General features: G+C 37.7%; 1 protein-coding gene across 4 annotated transcripts in view; it reads left to right on the top strand.

The window, feature by feature from the left end:
* Positions 1 to 16954, top strand: part of PDE7B (phosphodiesterase 7B) — a 170587-nt gene that overhangs the window by 45414 nt on the left and 108219 nt on the right. For 2 of the 4 annotated variants that reach the window (XM_038131291.1, XM_038131288.1), the window contains exon 3: positions 9848 to 9914. In XM_038131291.1, coding sequence (XP_037987219.1) covers positions 9848 to 9914 — 67 coding nt within the window. The remainder of the gene's footprint in view (positions 1 to 9847; positions 9915 to 16954) is intronic. The other 2 variants (XM_038131292.1, XM_038131289.1) reach the window with 1 other exon arrangement.

Raw genomic sequence — 16954 nt, 5'->3', positions numbered from 1 at the left:
CGACTGCAAAATGCAATTGTTCATAAACAAGCCTAAAATATTTTAATGGTTTTTTATTGATGAAAACTTAGTAAGAAAACAAAGACTGGAAGGTAAAATGCTTGCAGTAGCGTGACTTTAGAGGTCTCTTATCCTCCAATATGATCAGGATATTGTTTGGATTACACATGGAAGTGAACTCTATAATAAAATTTCAGACTTTTGAATACCTGCTCTCAAAACCGGATTATGACAGCAATTGCAGATAGCTATGAAGCTATGATGGCTTTATTTTCTCTAGACTAGAGATTGATGGCTCTAAAAGACATTGAGTGCAGACCAGGGAACATTTTGTTCCCATTGAGTGTTTTTGCTTGTTTTTATTCCAGTTGTTTCTGCAGTCTAAAATAAGCCTCTTTAGAATGAAAAGCTTGTACAATTTTTGTAAAGAGACTCAACAGGCAAATCACTTGGGAAGGCCTTGGGACTGCCAGAGAAGAAGGAAGATACCTGAGCAATTAATTCCTTGTGTAAACTCCCAGGAATTTCATTCCTTATGTGAACTCCTATGATGAGATTTACCACAGTAAAAGAAACATTTGCAGGTTCTTTGTCCTTTTCTTTTACTTTCTCAAAGGTAATCATGGATGTAGTCTTGGCGAAGAGATTATAATCAGAATCTGTTCAGAAGTGAAAGAAAAGAGCAGCTTTGTGCAATACTTGCCAGCAGTGCACCTATTTAAAACTGATGGTTCCACACATAAAACAAAACAAAACAAAGCACTCTGCTTCTGGGAATTATTTCAGGGAGAAAATTAGTCTTTTTAGAATTACTCCAAAAGACTGCAACCTTGGAAACAGTAGCTAGTGTGTCAAAATAGTGTGGATTTTTGTACCTGAAATATGTTCATAGGGATTACTGCAGTAGCATCTAAGTATTTCCTGATAATATAATGGCATTTGTATGGCTCCAGATGTTATTAATCCCACTTTGAAAGTTGACAAAGAGACATTAGTACCAATGACACTTTCTTTTAATGCAGAAGATATTCTTCCATAATGTCTAATACAACAATTTTTGAAATGCAAATTTTTCCTGTCAAAACAACACTTGCTGTTTTTTAGCTCCATATGTTCTGCACATAGAAACATGATGTATGCTGGCTGTACTTGAATTTATAAAGGCCATGTTTTCAGTGTTAAGGTCACTCAGTTTTTTTGGTTTGATTTCCTCTTCCAAGCTGCAGTGATGTAAGAGTATCACAGAACCACAGAATGGCTCAGGTTGGAAGGGAGGACAGTAGGTCATCTGGTCCAACCTCCCTGCTCAAGTATATCTTAGAGCACATGGCACAGGATTGAATCCAGAGAGTTCTTGAATCTCCCAGTGAGGGAGATACTCAATGAGTATTACACATAAGTGCAATAAGTACTTCTAATGAATAGCTGTGACTGTAGAAGCATGTGTTAACAAGCTAAATAGATGCCCATTTTTTAAGTAAGTGTTTGGTAACGTGCTGGATATGTGCCCACAAAATTTTGTTATCGGGCCAGTTTTGCAGAACTATTGAAGATAACGCTTATATATTAATACTGCTTATAGTGGCAAAAGAGCTTAAAAATGCAATGCAGGCGGGCTCAAAATACTTGAAAAGTACAACCAGGAGCAAATTTGGGAGTAAAACTGTAAGTGGTTGGCAATAAACCCAGGAGATCCTGTGTGACACGAGCTATTCATGTTGTGACACATTGAAATCATCTAAACAGTTAATGAAAAGAGGGCCTGTGGCCATCCTTTGATGGTGTCCTCTTTGCACAGAACTTGGGCCCAGGTCTCCTCAGGGCATTATGGGGTCTCAAAGTGTTGCAGAAAGGACTTTGTTCATACAAAGTTTTGTTTGCCCAGTTCCTTATGGATGCTAGACAAAGTTGTCTTAGGGAAAGAGCAAGAGAGAGAAGGTGAGAAATGAGAAAGGGGAAAGCTCCCTTTTAACAAGATGGCAAATTCTGCAGTCCTCTGGCAGCTGTCCTTGAGACCCTACTACCTTCAGACCCAAGCACTGTGAGGTGCACAAGCAAGGAACCAGGTAAATGTAGTTTCCTGCCTTCTGAAGCTGTCAACTTGACAAGACCTTCCACATGTGTTTTCAGGTTTGTTTGATGACTTCTAACTCTCTCCTATGTGGTTTGTTTGGTCCAGTGCCAGTTCTGTTACCTAGGTACGACAGAAAGTGAGTGAAAGCAGTGGACTTGTGGACACATTATTTATTGTTGGTATACTTTTGGCATGGGTTGCTCTCACCTATTCCTTAAAAATGAAGCCCTAAAAGGATGAAACAGGACTGCCCCAGTACATTCCAATGTTTTAGGGAACCGGGAGTGCCCAGCTCTTGAGAAGCAGGTGGCCACTGGTGCTTGGTACCACTCAGGAAGGGGTCAGGGAGACAGTCTTGTTAGGCAGATGCCTGTGTCAACTCAGTGGCACCCAGTCTTTCTGTCCTTCCTGAGACCGTGCTTTTGTTTGCAATCAATATGGCATGCAGTGGGCGCACATAAACAAGCAGGTGTCAAAATTCATCCCATGTTGCTCTGAACAGCCTGAGGAGACTTTTCAGGAGGTTTGTTCTCTCACAGACCTTTGATTTGCTTACTGGAGAAAGTGGTGTGTCAGCTGGTGCTTCCAAGGCTTTGATCCAGTAGATAGGTGGGAATTATGTGACAAAATCATGCGGTTGAAATTGAGACCTAAATTTTCACAAATTAATCCCATATTTTCCTCCCATTACATATTTCAATAGAAAGTAAAAGTTAAAATGGCTGTGACCATGGAAAGCAACTAAGAGAACAGCCCAGCTCTGCAATTCAGAGGAGGAAAGATAATTATGTGGTCCAGGAAATGTTTTAAATACAAAGAACTTTGATGTTTCACATCAGAGCAACAATAAATAGAGAGAACATATTTGCCTTTTCCCTAATATTGATATGTTCCTCCCATCTTCCCTCCTACTTAGAACTGTTTCTGTGGTGGGAGGATCCATTAGGTAATCTACAGATGTTTTACATTCTTAAATGTAAACTAGAAAATGAATTGTAATACAGATTCATCCCATGAGGGTAAAAAAACTAGTCTGCTCTTTAATGTTTCTTGGATGATGGCACCCCTTCAGAACATGCCTGAAAGTTGTGCCTCACCCGTTAATGCACACTCAACTGTAACTTACTGCTTAATAAAACCCAACATTTTTATTGCTTAGTAATTCTGGATTTGGCTCCCAGTGTCCTTGTTATAAACACTTAAAAGTAGGGATGCCATATTGAAACACTGACAGATTCTCATGGGGGTCAGGGCTGCTGGCGCCTCCCTAATGAAGTCACACACTGTTAAATTTTTTTTTCCCTTGACTCAAGAAGAAAACAAAGCAGTTAAACTGCTGTATCCATTTTCCAGCAACATTAATCCATTGCAAACCACTCTTAACCATATTAAATCACAGGTTTGTGATAAAATGAGCTGCCTAAAGGTTCACCTCGGGCTATGTAGCCCACAAACAAGATGCTGACTACTGGCAGCAATGGGTGGTTGGCAATTATTGCTCAATTTAGTTGCAATTACTTAGTTTGCTGTGTCTTCTGTTCAGACTAGCTGAGGGTCTACAGCATGGTAGATTCCAGAGTGAGATGCAGTGCCAAGGTTCTGCTGGAGATTGGCAGTGACAGTGTTGAAATGTTACTTGAGCAACATGTTTTAATTTCTTGGAGGGAAGAGAAACCTTCCCGTTCAGTGGGAAAACTTGGAAAGAGATAAACTCTCTGAACAAGTCTGCCCAGATATAGCTATTCCACTCTGCAGAAAATCATCCAGGTGTTGATAGAACCTGAATTTTCAGTTTTAGTATGCCTCAATGCTGATACTAAATAGGGAAGCTGGAAACTTTACCCATGAAATACAGTACAGCTGCAATACAGTAGTTGCAATGTAACAGTAGTAATTTGAATAGCAAAAAAATGTAGTGTTCTGCCTTCTAATAGTATTTTAAAGGCAGTTATCAGTATGCTGTGATTACACCATAGTTGTAAGTGGATGGACATAGACATAATACATGCCTGTTCTAGGGAAGGGTAGTTTTTTTCAGCCCAATTTAGTGAAACCCTTAACTTGCCTAATGTAGGTCTAAATTTTCAGGTAAGTATAAGAATTTATCTATAATTATTATGGGAACTGTTACTAAGTCCTTGGGAAATAGTACATAAAACCAATCACAGTTTTTTATAGATCTTGGGAATTTCATTAGCTGAAAGATTCTAGTAGTGTTTGCTGCCAATGGGAAACTTTATACATGTAATTCTCAAGCTGTATTCATTATACACAAGCCTTCATGTAAGAAAGGCTAAGTAAAATTCTTAAAGACTGCAGAGTCATCAATTCAAGATCACATGAATAGGGTAAGCTTTTGCAATTACTGTCTTCAGAGAAAATTGATCAAATATGGACCTGTTAAAATTAAAATACAGTGTGATGTAGAGAAAAGGAGCTTTTGTCGCTAAACAAATAAAAACAGTGGTTTTATTTCCTTTGCTAAGGCCAACAAAGACTGTGGATAAAGATTCAGCAAAACTCAGAAGTATCTGACATTTAAGTGCATCTCAAGATTACAGAGTGTCAGTAGGGAATTTCCTTGTTTTGCATAAAAATTGATTTAATCACTAGCAGATGTTATTACAAGGCTTTTATTTTTTAGAAAGGCTCCAGGTAAGAGACATTACACATCAGTCTGCCTTTGTAGTTTCTGTACTTCCTTTTGTCCCTGTCAGAGAGGAGGGGCAGAAAGGGAAGCACAATGCCTTGGATATCCTACAGTTCCTACACTCTGATAGTTTATCAAGTGAATCAACCTTAAAAGGCCTCCCTTGCAGCCTGAAGAGGAAAGGCATGGGGCCTGACTCTCTGAAATACTGCCTCTAGATTTCAGCTGTTTGTGAGTGGCCTGTTGTTTTTATGGAAGGTTGCTAAGATTTACAAAGCAGCATTGTTCTTCACACTAGCAGATTTTGCATCAATAATCCTTAGGCAAATAGAATGATGTTTTTACATACTAGAGAACATTATTTATGTACTTTTTACAGGTCATGGAGAAAGGAACGTAATAGGATAACAGAAATAGGAATAAAACTAGCATTTTTTTGCCTCTGAGATTATCGACTTATTCATAAAAGCATAGAAGCTTTTTGCTCTGCCTTAAATTCTTTCTATCAGTTGTGTTCATATCTTTTAACTCTACTTTCTAAAGGAGTAAGAAATTATATGTAGAACTCTAGGAAAAAAGAAGAAAAAGAAAGAAAAAGAAAGAAAGAAAGAAAGAAAGAAAGAAAGAAAGAAAGAAAGAAAGAAAGAAAGAAAGAAAGAAAGAAAGAAAGAAAGAAAGAAAGAAAGAAAGAAAGAAAGAAAGAAAGAAAGAAAGAAAGAAAGAAAGAAAGAAAGAGAAAGAAAGAAAGAAAGAAAGAAAGAAAGAAAGCTCTTTCACCACACTATATTGTTATGTGTAATTGATATCCATCTACTATTTATAAGACCAAAGCATACTAACTGAAGGTTACTTTAAAAAAAGAAATCAATAGATCCTTAAAAAATATGCCATCAGTGTGCAATTAACATATCTCCTCTGTTTGGCAGTACAATAATCCCTGTCACCTCCTGCAAAAAGAAATTGATGCAGTATTTATTGTCATGTTTGGCTGATCATGTACATCAAGTACATCCCTGATTATTGCCATGTTGGAAGAGACATGTGTTGAACACCATACTCAGGACATGCAGAACAAAACAGATTAGAGTGAAGAAGCCTGTAAATATGGTTCCTACTCCAATCACCTTTTAAACTGACTTTAAAGACCTTGGTTATCTGCAGCTTAAAAAGGTCAAAAATTACACACGTTCAAATTTCTTGCCAGAAAAATTCCTATTATATTTTTAAAACACTATACAATCTAACAAGATTAAAATAGTTAAATGCTAGATCAGTGTTAATTATATGCCTTTAATAAGTAGAAAATTAACATGCCACTTACTGCAATTTTCATGAAAAACACTTTCAGGCATTTAATTGCTGAATTTTGTCATAGAAAAGAGTTTAGACCCATTTATTTCAATTACTTGATTTGCATCTTCCTCCTTAAAATGAGTAATGCATTAGTTTATCATACAGATAGAAGCTGAATAGGATGACTTCAAAACCAGTTTTTCCATAGGTAAAAATTTCTCCACAACATTAAAAAAGAAAACAAAACCCCCCCAACAAACTAAGAGCATATTCTGTCTGGGGTATGTACACCCTGTTTATTGCTACATATCTCAAATCCTCAGATGCAGCTGGTGTGAGCCCAGGCATGCTGGAAATGGAAACCCAGCCCATGGATGATCATGTAATACCAGAGGAGTAACATGAGATGCGTTACTGCATTAGAACACAGGGCAGATTTTCCATCCATTCTCTGCATGAACTCTTTCCTGCTAGTTATGCCCTGCTTTGTTGCAGTTTTACTTACACTGTTTGGGTACAGGGCTTCTTGAAGATGGCTGCCCATCTTCCTGTGTCCTCTTCAGAGTATCTTGCTAAGTGAGCACCCCTCTCACCTTGCCTGAGAGCAGCACCCTTCTCCAACAGAGCTTCTCTTTGTGGAAGGTGATGCCTGTGCCTTTCAGTGCTTCCCTTTTCTGACAAGTGGTACTGGGCCATCAGAGTCATCTAGGCTGGTTTCAAGCTCTCCAATTTTCTTACCTTACTGAGTTCATGCCACATTTCTTCTGAATTCCATGTCTTTTTGTCCCTATTCTCATTTTTCACTTTGTTATATTTTAAGCTCCACTTTCAGCTGCTCCATGATTCAGTCTCTTTTCCATGGGGATGTGGAAGTTCCATATTAGTTTACTACACTGCAGCTTGTGTAACAGGCTCAATGTCATGGCATGCATCTGATCTCAAAAAAGGAAGTAAAGAGTAGATAATTTATTAATTAATTTTCTTATATAAGTATAAAAAAATTTCACATATGTAATGAATGGCAGGCTGCACTTCTATGTGAAAATGCATCTCTATTACTGAAAATATTATTAACTGAAAGCACCTATGCTTTCCTTTTCTCCAGAAAGAGAAAAAAACCCAGTTTAATCCAGAGTTCAGTTATTCAAAATACATATATTTTGAATATATATGTATATTATCTATTACGTATATATTATACATATACATGTATAATAACTGAATGTACAATGACGACTTAGAGGGTTGAATTTCACTTGTATTTACCCGTTTCCTGTTAAATCTGACCAGTTCAAAACACAACAGTTCTTTTAAGATTTTCAGCAACAAAGGCTCTCACAGTTCAGGGAAATTGAACACTGGTGATATTATTTTCAGCAGCCTGCCTCTGTGAACTCACCAGCCCAACATCCAGGATTGCATATGGCACAGCCAGTCCAACCAATACTATACTAGGCCCAGCCACGAAGCCCAAACTGAGATTTAAAGTATCCCAAACTCAGGTATGTCCAAGGTCATTCCTCCTTCTCTCTCTGCTTTCTGACTGGTTGAAATTAAAAGGTAGAATAACCAGCATCTAATGTCAAATTCCTATTTCTTCTTCCTGATAGATTCTTTACTCTATAGCCAATTTAGATGTTTTCAGGAGGGAATGAGCAGCTGCTGTAAGATTAGTTTGGAAATGGATTGGGTCTGGAGAAACTTTTGGCCACATCTCACAGTACTCACCACTCACCAGGCAGAACAAACCTAAATGGGAAAAGGAAGTAAGCCAGTCCAGGAAAAGGGCAGAGGAAGCTTATCCAGCCCTGGAAGGAATTCATAGCACTTGTGGTAAAGTCCCAGTTTAATCCTAAAGATTAAATCTTAAAATCATTCCTTACTTCTTGTTCATGGAAAACATTTGCTAACAGCAAAAATGCACAAACAACCCTATTCTGTGGATGAGCAAAAGTGAGTTCCTGCTGTATTTCTGTGCCATTTTACAAATCCAGGTTTCAAGTAGGTCCTTTCTGACGCTCTGAGCAGTTTGGTAACAGTTTCTTTTTCACCCCATTGACATGTACCAATGAACTTTTACTAGCAACAGAAGTGAAATTGCTGCAGATGCTCTTTCTCCTGGTATTTCCAGCTGCAGTGGTAGTGGTGAAAAATCTCCTAGGCTGACTGTTGTAACATGATTTTTAACCACTTCTGTGGACTGTAGGCATAAAGGGAATTCAGATAAGGCTATGAACTTTTATACAGTTGTCTGAATCTTGCAAAGTTTTCAACGTCCATCCATCATCACAATGGATCCCATGGGATGTTAGTTGGCTCTGGGGAACGTTAGCCATTTTCCCAATTTCATAATACTAGGACTGGTGAGTATTGTTAGGTATTGTAAGACACTATTTGCCAGCTTGAAATGTGGTGTTTATATAAATATTGGAACATACAGTACCTCTGAGGGACTGAATCAAAAATGACCAAAGGTTTTCACAGAGCACCATAATTCCAGGGGTGAAGTGGGCAGTGAATTTTGCCATGCTTTCTACCATCTGTGTTTGTCTAAGTATGCTTGCTTGAGAAGAAGCAGCTGGGAGACTTCTGTGAAAAGATGCCTATATTTTAGCATTCTTCTCAGAAGAATAAATATCAAGTTTCTGTTTCTCCTGACAGGGAGCTGGTATAAGAACATTCGTAAAATTAACTTTGAAATACAAGGTGTTGTTTTTCTTTTTCATTGTTTCTGTAGTATGTGCTCCCACCTAGGAAGGTTAATACAGGCATCTGTTTGCTCTTTATAGATGTAATGATATATAAAAAGACTGTGTGGGACTTTTGTTTGTTTATTTGTGTTTATTTTAGTGTGAGGGAGGTGAAAAGTTTTTTAACAATAGTGAGTTCCAAATGTGTTGCTCATTTATGAAACTGCTGCTGTGTTTCATCTTCTTTGATGTTCTGAGGTTTTTTACTTACCTGATTTGTAGGTTTTAATATTTGCTGCAATGTCACCTTTATTAATGAAAAGAAAGTAAAAAACCAAAAATACCAGTTCTAACAACTTCACCATAGGTGCTGAAAAGGAGAAAGTACATAAGAGAGAGAGAAAGAAAGAGGAAGGGAAATGGACAGCTCTCAGTTATTTTTCCACACTTTATTCACTCTGCTTTTATTCCCATTTGGTCATGGATACCAAAACTTCAAGTATGTAGACAAGGAAGTATAAACCACTTTTACCTAGAAAATATGAGGCTGTCCTTAAGCCCCTCTCATGAGCTTTGAGTGTAGTAATACAAAACTGAATCTTTTATTTAGCACCTAAAGAAACCACCACTGAAGTTAGTGGGATCTGCCCACTGATTGCCTTTAATTGAAGTTGGATCAGACCCATAAACCACACCAATTATGTTTGTCCTGGCAGCTAAACTGACAGGTCTGTCTGCATAAACTCAAAAATGATATCTTGTGTTTAAAAACGTAACACTTCTGTATTCTGATCATAACTCTAGTGATGTTCCTTGATTGGGAATATACAGGGAAACAATCATCCTCAATGATAGCGACAGACATCAGTCTTAGCTTAAGACAGATCCAAAGGCATTCAGACATTACCTAGAGTTTCCTCAGCAAACACTCTGGAATACAGTGTTGACCCATGCTGACACATTTGCAACAACCATTTTTTTTTCTCAAACTTTGGCTACTTGCAAAGGCTTCCATTTTGATGTTTTTACAATATGTCTTGAACATCTCTAGTTCCAAAACATAAAGAGAGGATTCAGAGGATGAGGACAGGAGTACTATCACAGACACTTTAATGAAATACTTCTTTTTTTTTTCTCCAGAGGTGCGGAGAAATCTCATTTGATAGTCCTGACCAGAATGCCAAATGTGTGCGCATGCTAGGTAAGGGTAAGAATCTCTTCCTTTTTTATTCAAGTGTATGGATATGGAAATATGTTTAATTGGGAATTTCTTCTTAAAAGTACGTCATAATGACCAGGATGGTCACAAGGGCATTTACATAGCACATCCACATAGTCCTCATGAATATATTCTTTGCAATGGACTTTCAGTTATTTAAACAAAGCACATATATTCCAGTAGTGTCCATGTGCATAGATGAAAATATAGCAGTACCAACACTGTAATTGGAAGCTCTGATGAGCTGGAGTGCAGAACTCATATTCAAAAGCTGAAAATCTGTACTTTTAAAGACAGTATTAATTCCACAAGCATGTATCAAAAGTCTCTAAAGCAGGTCTTCAGCTGCATCAGTCAGGGAAATATCAGTCAATGTGATTTTACATATTTTCACTGGTGTAGCTTTTTATAAATCCATATTAAGTAGAAGTTCCTATTGCATCTAATAAAGTGAAGATTGAAATAGCCACAGTTTTTAAAACTGCAACTGGCAATGTCTATGAACTTAATTCCCATCTGGGTGCAGAGCTGTGCTCTGTAATAACAGATTATGTGGTTTGTTGTTTAGATTCATTAAATCCTATTGTCACAACAGACTATAATTGCTGCGGAGGAAATCTGTCATGCTTGTAGTGCACAGATCCCAACAGATGAACTGACACAATGGGCCATAATGATCTGTTACATCAATGATCCATGGTTAGAAGTCCTTAATGGAACAAGCTGACAAAAAAAGATACACTTGTGATCCTTTATCATGCCAATTATAATCTACAGTGTAAATACAATTGAGTTCCTAATACTCTAGTTCTAAGGAATTTATAACCATGCAAATGTTATTATGCATTAGAGGGAAGAATGGGGGGTCAGAGAGAGGAGAACAAAAAAAAAACAAAACAAAACAAAACATTCTGCATGGGTTGGTTCATAATTTCATTTGGCATTTTTAGAATGAGTGAGTCCAGAAGTGGGAGTTTGACCTCCCTCTTAGTGCAAACAATTCTTTAAGAGAAGTGAGAAGAACAAGATCTTGTTTCCATTACATGTGCTCTTATCTATGTCTTGTAGTATATACATGTACAAGAATGAGAACATATGCTTTGCTGTGTAAGGAAACTGCTAGGAATGTAAAAATGACTCCAAGAGCACATGCCAAACCTGTAACTGATTCTCAGAGGTTATGGCTCTTGTATTACTTTGGCTGTATGTATTTCGCCTGCTATGGTTAATTTTCAATGTTGCTAACAAATGAAGGACTCTAGTGTCATATATAACATAGAATTTTTCATTTCACCCCAAGGTATTCCAAATCATGTACTGAACTGAAACTATTCTAAGCGCAATTTGTATATTCCAGAACTGGCTCTGTAAGAAGTGTGGAAAGAAGAAACTAACAAGTACAAACACAGCAGAAACTATGGTTTCTCTGAGAGTGACTGCTGGAGACAAGCTGCATTGTCTCAATTTATCACAGAAATCTCTGTGGTTTTGGTAGTGCTGTAAAGCCAGAGGGTGTCCATTCTGGACACCTTTCCTTTCATACGGAACTTGTAGGGAAGAGCAGAAATCAGAAACTGAGCAGCAAAAAAGGCCTAAGACTGTGTTGAACGTGTCATGCAGTGCCCAGGCTCATATTTTACAAGGGAATTGAATTTCCAAGAGAATGTAGCACAATTTGCCACTGATCAATGCAAAGATGACATTATTAATGTCTGTGGGTGTAACCAGTGAACAAAGCACAGTGTGCCTTCAGAAAGGGACATCTTTCTTGGCTGCTCCGGCTTTGAAATATGCTGAAACTGTCATGCTGTCATTTAATGTAACAGTGGCACTGTGCTGACAGAAATCTAGAGGGCAAGTCCCAACAACTGCAAGAGGATAATTACCCTAGCAAGAGAAGAAACACAGGAGCCTGGAGTACTGACTGTATTTCTTCAGGGATCTTTGATGCAAGATCAGTCCATATTTGAAACTGCACATTATCTAGCTGTACTCTAAAATGGCAGTAGCTAGTTTTGTCAGAAAATGTCTGTATCTGCTTTGTACTACTGGTTCTGGGCTAGCTTCAAATGTAGTTTTTTTAGAAGTAATGCCAGGCTTGCCACTGAATCCACATTCCTTGAGATAACATGGATTATGTGTATGAAGTTCTTTCTCTGTAATGGTTGAGGAAGAGGGGTTTGCAGTAAAAATTCTGCCTTCTGCTAGAAAACAGTAAATAATAGATTTAAAAATGCCAAAATGCTTACTGCCTAGAGTGAAGTTAGATAACTTTTCAAGGCACTGACTAGATACCACTCAACCTGAGATTAAGAGCACAGATTCAGCTTCATGCCTCATCTTTCAGTATCGGAGTGATGGATATTTATAATTCAAGTGTAAAAATAACAAAATTAAATGGTCACTTAGCAGTGTTTCCTGAGGATATAAAAGATAATAGCTATGTGCTCTGACCAGAATATGTTTAGTGTTAGTGTAATTATCTGCACTAAAGTCATTACAGAAAATTGTGTTCTCCCTCTTATTTTTCATATTGTGCTTGTCTCTTTGCACTTTTATCTGTGTCATGATTTAATCCCAGCTGTCAACTAAGCAACATGCAGCCACTCACTCACTTTCCCCCCGCAGCGGGAGCTGAATCAGAAAAAAGTAAAACTTGTGGGTTGAGACAGGAACAGTTGAATAATAGAAACAAAATAAAATATAATAATAACAATAATAATGGTGGTAATGAAAAAGAGAGAGAGGAATAAAACCCAAGAGAAACAAGTGATGCACAATACAACTCTTCACCACCTGCTGACCAAAGTGATCGGCAGCTCCCAGCCAACACCCATACACACACAGACAGAAACACAAGTTTATTTCTTGATCATCACGATGCTGTATGATATGGAATATCCCTTTGGCAAGTTCTGTGCACCTGGTCACAGTCAGAGTACAGGAAAACAAAAAGTCCTTTACTTAGAGCAAGCTCTACTGAACAAAAGCTATAACATCAGTATGTTATCAACAACATTCTCACAGTAAATTAAAAACACAGCACCGTATCAGTTACAAAGAACAAAATGAACTCCATCCCAGTCAAAACCAGGACAATGTGTTAAACCAGTTAAAGCAACACAACTTTGCTAACTGTCACATAAGAATGTTGGTCAGTGGCCCATTGAAGACCTGAAGTGTTCAGATCCTAAATATATCCCAGCTTTATTGAGTGTGGCATTGGATAATACTTTGAACCCTGCACATCCATTGTCCTTTGAAAAATGGGAAGATAAATGCTTCCTCACTTAGGAAAAAGAAGAATAAATTTATAAGTACAATGGGAAGCTGAAGTTCTACAGTAATGTAAGTAATGAAAACATTACACTGACAGTAGAAGTGTGTTATCAGAGGTTTCCCTTGAATCTCTTAGTCTGTCAGGAGACAATGGCAGATCACCAGCAAGATCTTCCAGGGCAAGGAAGAAAATCTGAGCTGTTCTGCTTAAATTGGAGCTGTTATCAAGTTAGTGAGGGCACTTGGCCATGAAAAAATTGTCTGAAAATGCTAAACAGGGTGTCAAAAAACAATTGCTTTATGCTGCATTCTGGGAGTTAGAACCCTGGGCTCCTCATGCTCTTTACCTTTAATGATTTTGACTTTAAAAATTATAGCTAGCACAAAAATTGAGATTATAGAAATGTACTCAATTTCAGTCAGAGATTCTGACTGATAGTGAGTACATTTATCAGTGATCAATCTAGAGATCCATACTATGAAAGGCAGAAGGGAACTATCCCTCTCCCTAGAGCACCCACTGCTATTTTCAATGACACAACTTGAAGTTAATTTTTCCCATATGCAGACAGACATATTCTGGGCTCAGACATGACACAGTATCATATCATGCAGAGATAATTGGGTTAGTTTGCTGTGAAAATTGCTGGTTGGATGCCTAAGCTAATTAACTCTGCTGGGAAGGATTGTATACAAGCTTGTAAGAGTCCAAAGTTAAGGCAACTTAACTGGTTTTCACTTCCTTATCTAGCTCAGTCAACAAAGTTAACTTAGTAACCTCTACATGGCAGAGCACTGAGTTTTAAGAATCTGTCCTGGAAAAAATAAGTTCCCATAGGTGGCTCTAGGACTAAGAAGCGAAAAGGTCTGCCAACTAGAAGAGAAACTTCAATTATACATATATATATGTATGAAATTTTGTTTATATAAATAATTACCTGTTTATACAGAATAGATAAAATAGGTAGTTACACTCATCACAACACATACGAAATTAAAATTTCAGTTTTAATCTGTTCAACATGATTGATGATAGTGTAGTAAGGGGGATGGATGAAAAGTGCAAATTATTTAGTTTGTTACTCCAGCAAGAAGTCTTTCACCACCAGATTTGGTCTTTACTCCTTAATGAAATGCTGGGCAGATTTTGGAGAGGTCACATCTCTTGTTGGCCAGCTCTGCTGTCTGCAGAAATCTTTCCAGGGGAAATGTGAATCGCCCTCCTCAAGGAGCTGGTTAGTAAGATCAAAACACAAGCCTTCCAGATGCCCCATGGCAAAAGGCTGAGGTGCTTTCTTTTCATTACTGTAAATTCCATGCAGACAGGAATGATGTGGCTGAGTTTTGTTTCTCATTTGGTGCAGACTTAATCCTTGCAAAAGTACACAGATGAATCCTCTCTTGGAATAAAAGTAGTCTTCTCACAAATAGCTGTTTTTAACTTAATCAAAAACAACAACAAAAATGGAAATTATTTTAAAAAATGAGGTAGTGCCTTTTTTTAAATACTCCACACTACTAGTACATAACTTTGTTGCTTTGGGGCAACAAGCTTTTTCATATTCCAGCACAGAGAGGTGTCTACCTCCCTCATCTCCCCAAAAAAGAGGTTCTATTATTCAACTTTTTTGTTTCTTTTTGCATACTTCCACCATTTATTGCCTGTGAAGAGTTACGGGTAAACGAATCGGCATTTAGCCATGAAATTAGTTTCGTGGATCCAGCTTCAGTCTTGGTGGCTCTTTGCCCACAGCAGGAAACCACCACACATTTGAACAGAGTTGGCAACCACAGCTTGAGAGAGAGAGACATTACTGGAATAACAACTGTGTTGAAAGCCAGGAGAGAGGGGTACTGGCAAGGCTCTGGCTGGCTGGTCCTTGCCTTATATAACCATTGAGGGCACCTTCACTTGTGGCAGGAAAAAAATCTATTACAACTTTGCAAAACTTGATCAGGTAAATAACCAGATAACATAATGGGTAAAAAATGCTGAAGAGTAATTAAATGTGTCAACTTGCCCTGCAGCAAAGGGAGAAAAAGAAATGAGGCATCTAGTCAAATGGTTCTGCACTGATGAAGAACCTGTGAGCCATTCCTGGAGCCCTCGCTGACATCATTTGAAATGTGACCCTATATCTCTTGTACATGCGAAACTTCTGCTGCAACTGATAGCCATGCATGAGCAATGGTGATCTAAATAGCCAAATATATGGACTATTTATGTCCCAGTCACTTGAAGACTTACACCTGCACTTGACCTTATGCAGACTTAGTATTCTGTCTGTGCAAATGAGATGCAAATAAACACATGAATTAATTGTTGTGAAATTAAGCAATGTATACATATTGGGAAAAGGCCTAAAATCTACAGTGACTAGGAAGAAATCCATGCTTGTTGCTACACTGCCCATCAGGATTACTCAGAAATTCATAGCTGACAGAAGGGAGAAGCTTAGGATGTCTGCTACAAAAAGATAGGCTTCTATTCCATGAGCAGCTTGCAACACAGGATGAAGAGAAGCAGTTATTTTCCATTTATAAACAAATGGTGTGAATGCATACAGAAAGATAAACACCATGTCTCCTTTGATATCCTGCTAATGTAGATAAATTCAAATTTTTAACATATAAGTCAATGTTTCAGGTTTTTCAATTATATTTTATATTCCAACTGCCACTCTACCAACAATTTATTCTGATAAGAACATTTATTATGATGAGAACAGGATTGTATAGACAGGACCTATGGAACTGTAGTTCTTCTACTCAATTGAGTAGAGATTTTCAAATAACTTCTAACACCTTTCCCTTTTTCTTCTAAAACAGTATTCCAAAATATTAATACATTTTTTTTAAAAAAGACTTAACTCCTGATACTGCAACTATGCTTGGAAATGAATTTTAAAAAGTGGGTTTTCTGTGTCCTTACCACCACTGAAACAGAGGCTTATTGCTCCTTTATGTCAAGTCGTCCCAAGTTGACTGCATCTTCCTGAAATGCATTTTCTAAATCTCACCTGTTTCCTCCGAGAACTCTCGTGACTGGTTGGCCATAGTGGCACAGAGCAGACTAGACTTGGAGTATCACCAAGTGGTGATGTGGAAGGCTGAGATGCCAGGCTGCTGCTCCAATGGGAGTGTTGCTTGGAGACAGAAAGTGGCAAACCAGCAGGCATGAGGCCACAACAGCAGCTCCTTTGTCAAGGACTCTTTGGTATACACACACCATCATTGTGCCACTTCATCACCTTGTTACGGTCTCAGGCTAAACAAGTAGGAACTCTTTGTCTTTACTATGATAAGATTTTTGCCTAAAACCACAAAGAATGTAAATATCAAATCCAGCTTTTATTTTCATGATTGTTTGATTACTTTGGGTAAGAATACATTAAAAAACAAAAATCAAAATTTCTGATGCCTTAAGAATATTTTAAAGAGAAGCTCTCTAATAACATCTTATTATTCAAGTAATTTTGATCTAATTACTATTTTAGGTAATTATATAGGCTGGTAGTTGAGTGACAGTGACCACCTGTTTATCCTGTTCTGTCCTGTAAATCAGGTCAGACTGAAACTACTTCTCTTGCACTATTGTACCTTTTAGAAGGGTGCTGAAGGAGACAAAACCTGGCCTTGTCCTTTTGAGCATGTGCATAAAACACTTTTCTAAATTTAATTTAGGGTTCTTGGTTTTCTATTGCATAAACATTAACTTGAATCATATCTAGTTTTATCTTGTGTCTGAA

This window comes from Motacilla alba, chromosome 3, assembly GCF_015832195.1.
Source record: "Motacilla alba alba isolate MOTALB_02 chromosome 3, Motacilla_alba_V1.0_pri, whole genome shotgun sequence".
Lineage (NCBI taxonomy): Eukaryota > Metazoa > Chordata > Aves > Passeriformes > Motacillidae > Motacilla > Motacilla alba.
Note: the sequence above shows the minus strand (reverse complement) of the source record. Positions and strands in the feature narration are given on the sequence as shown.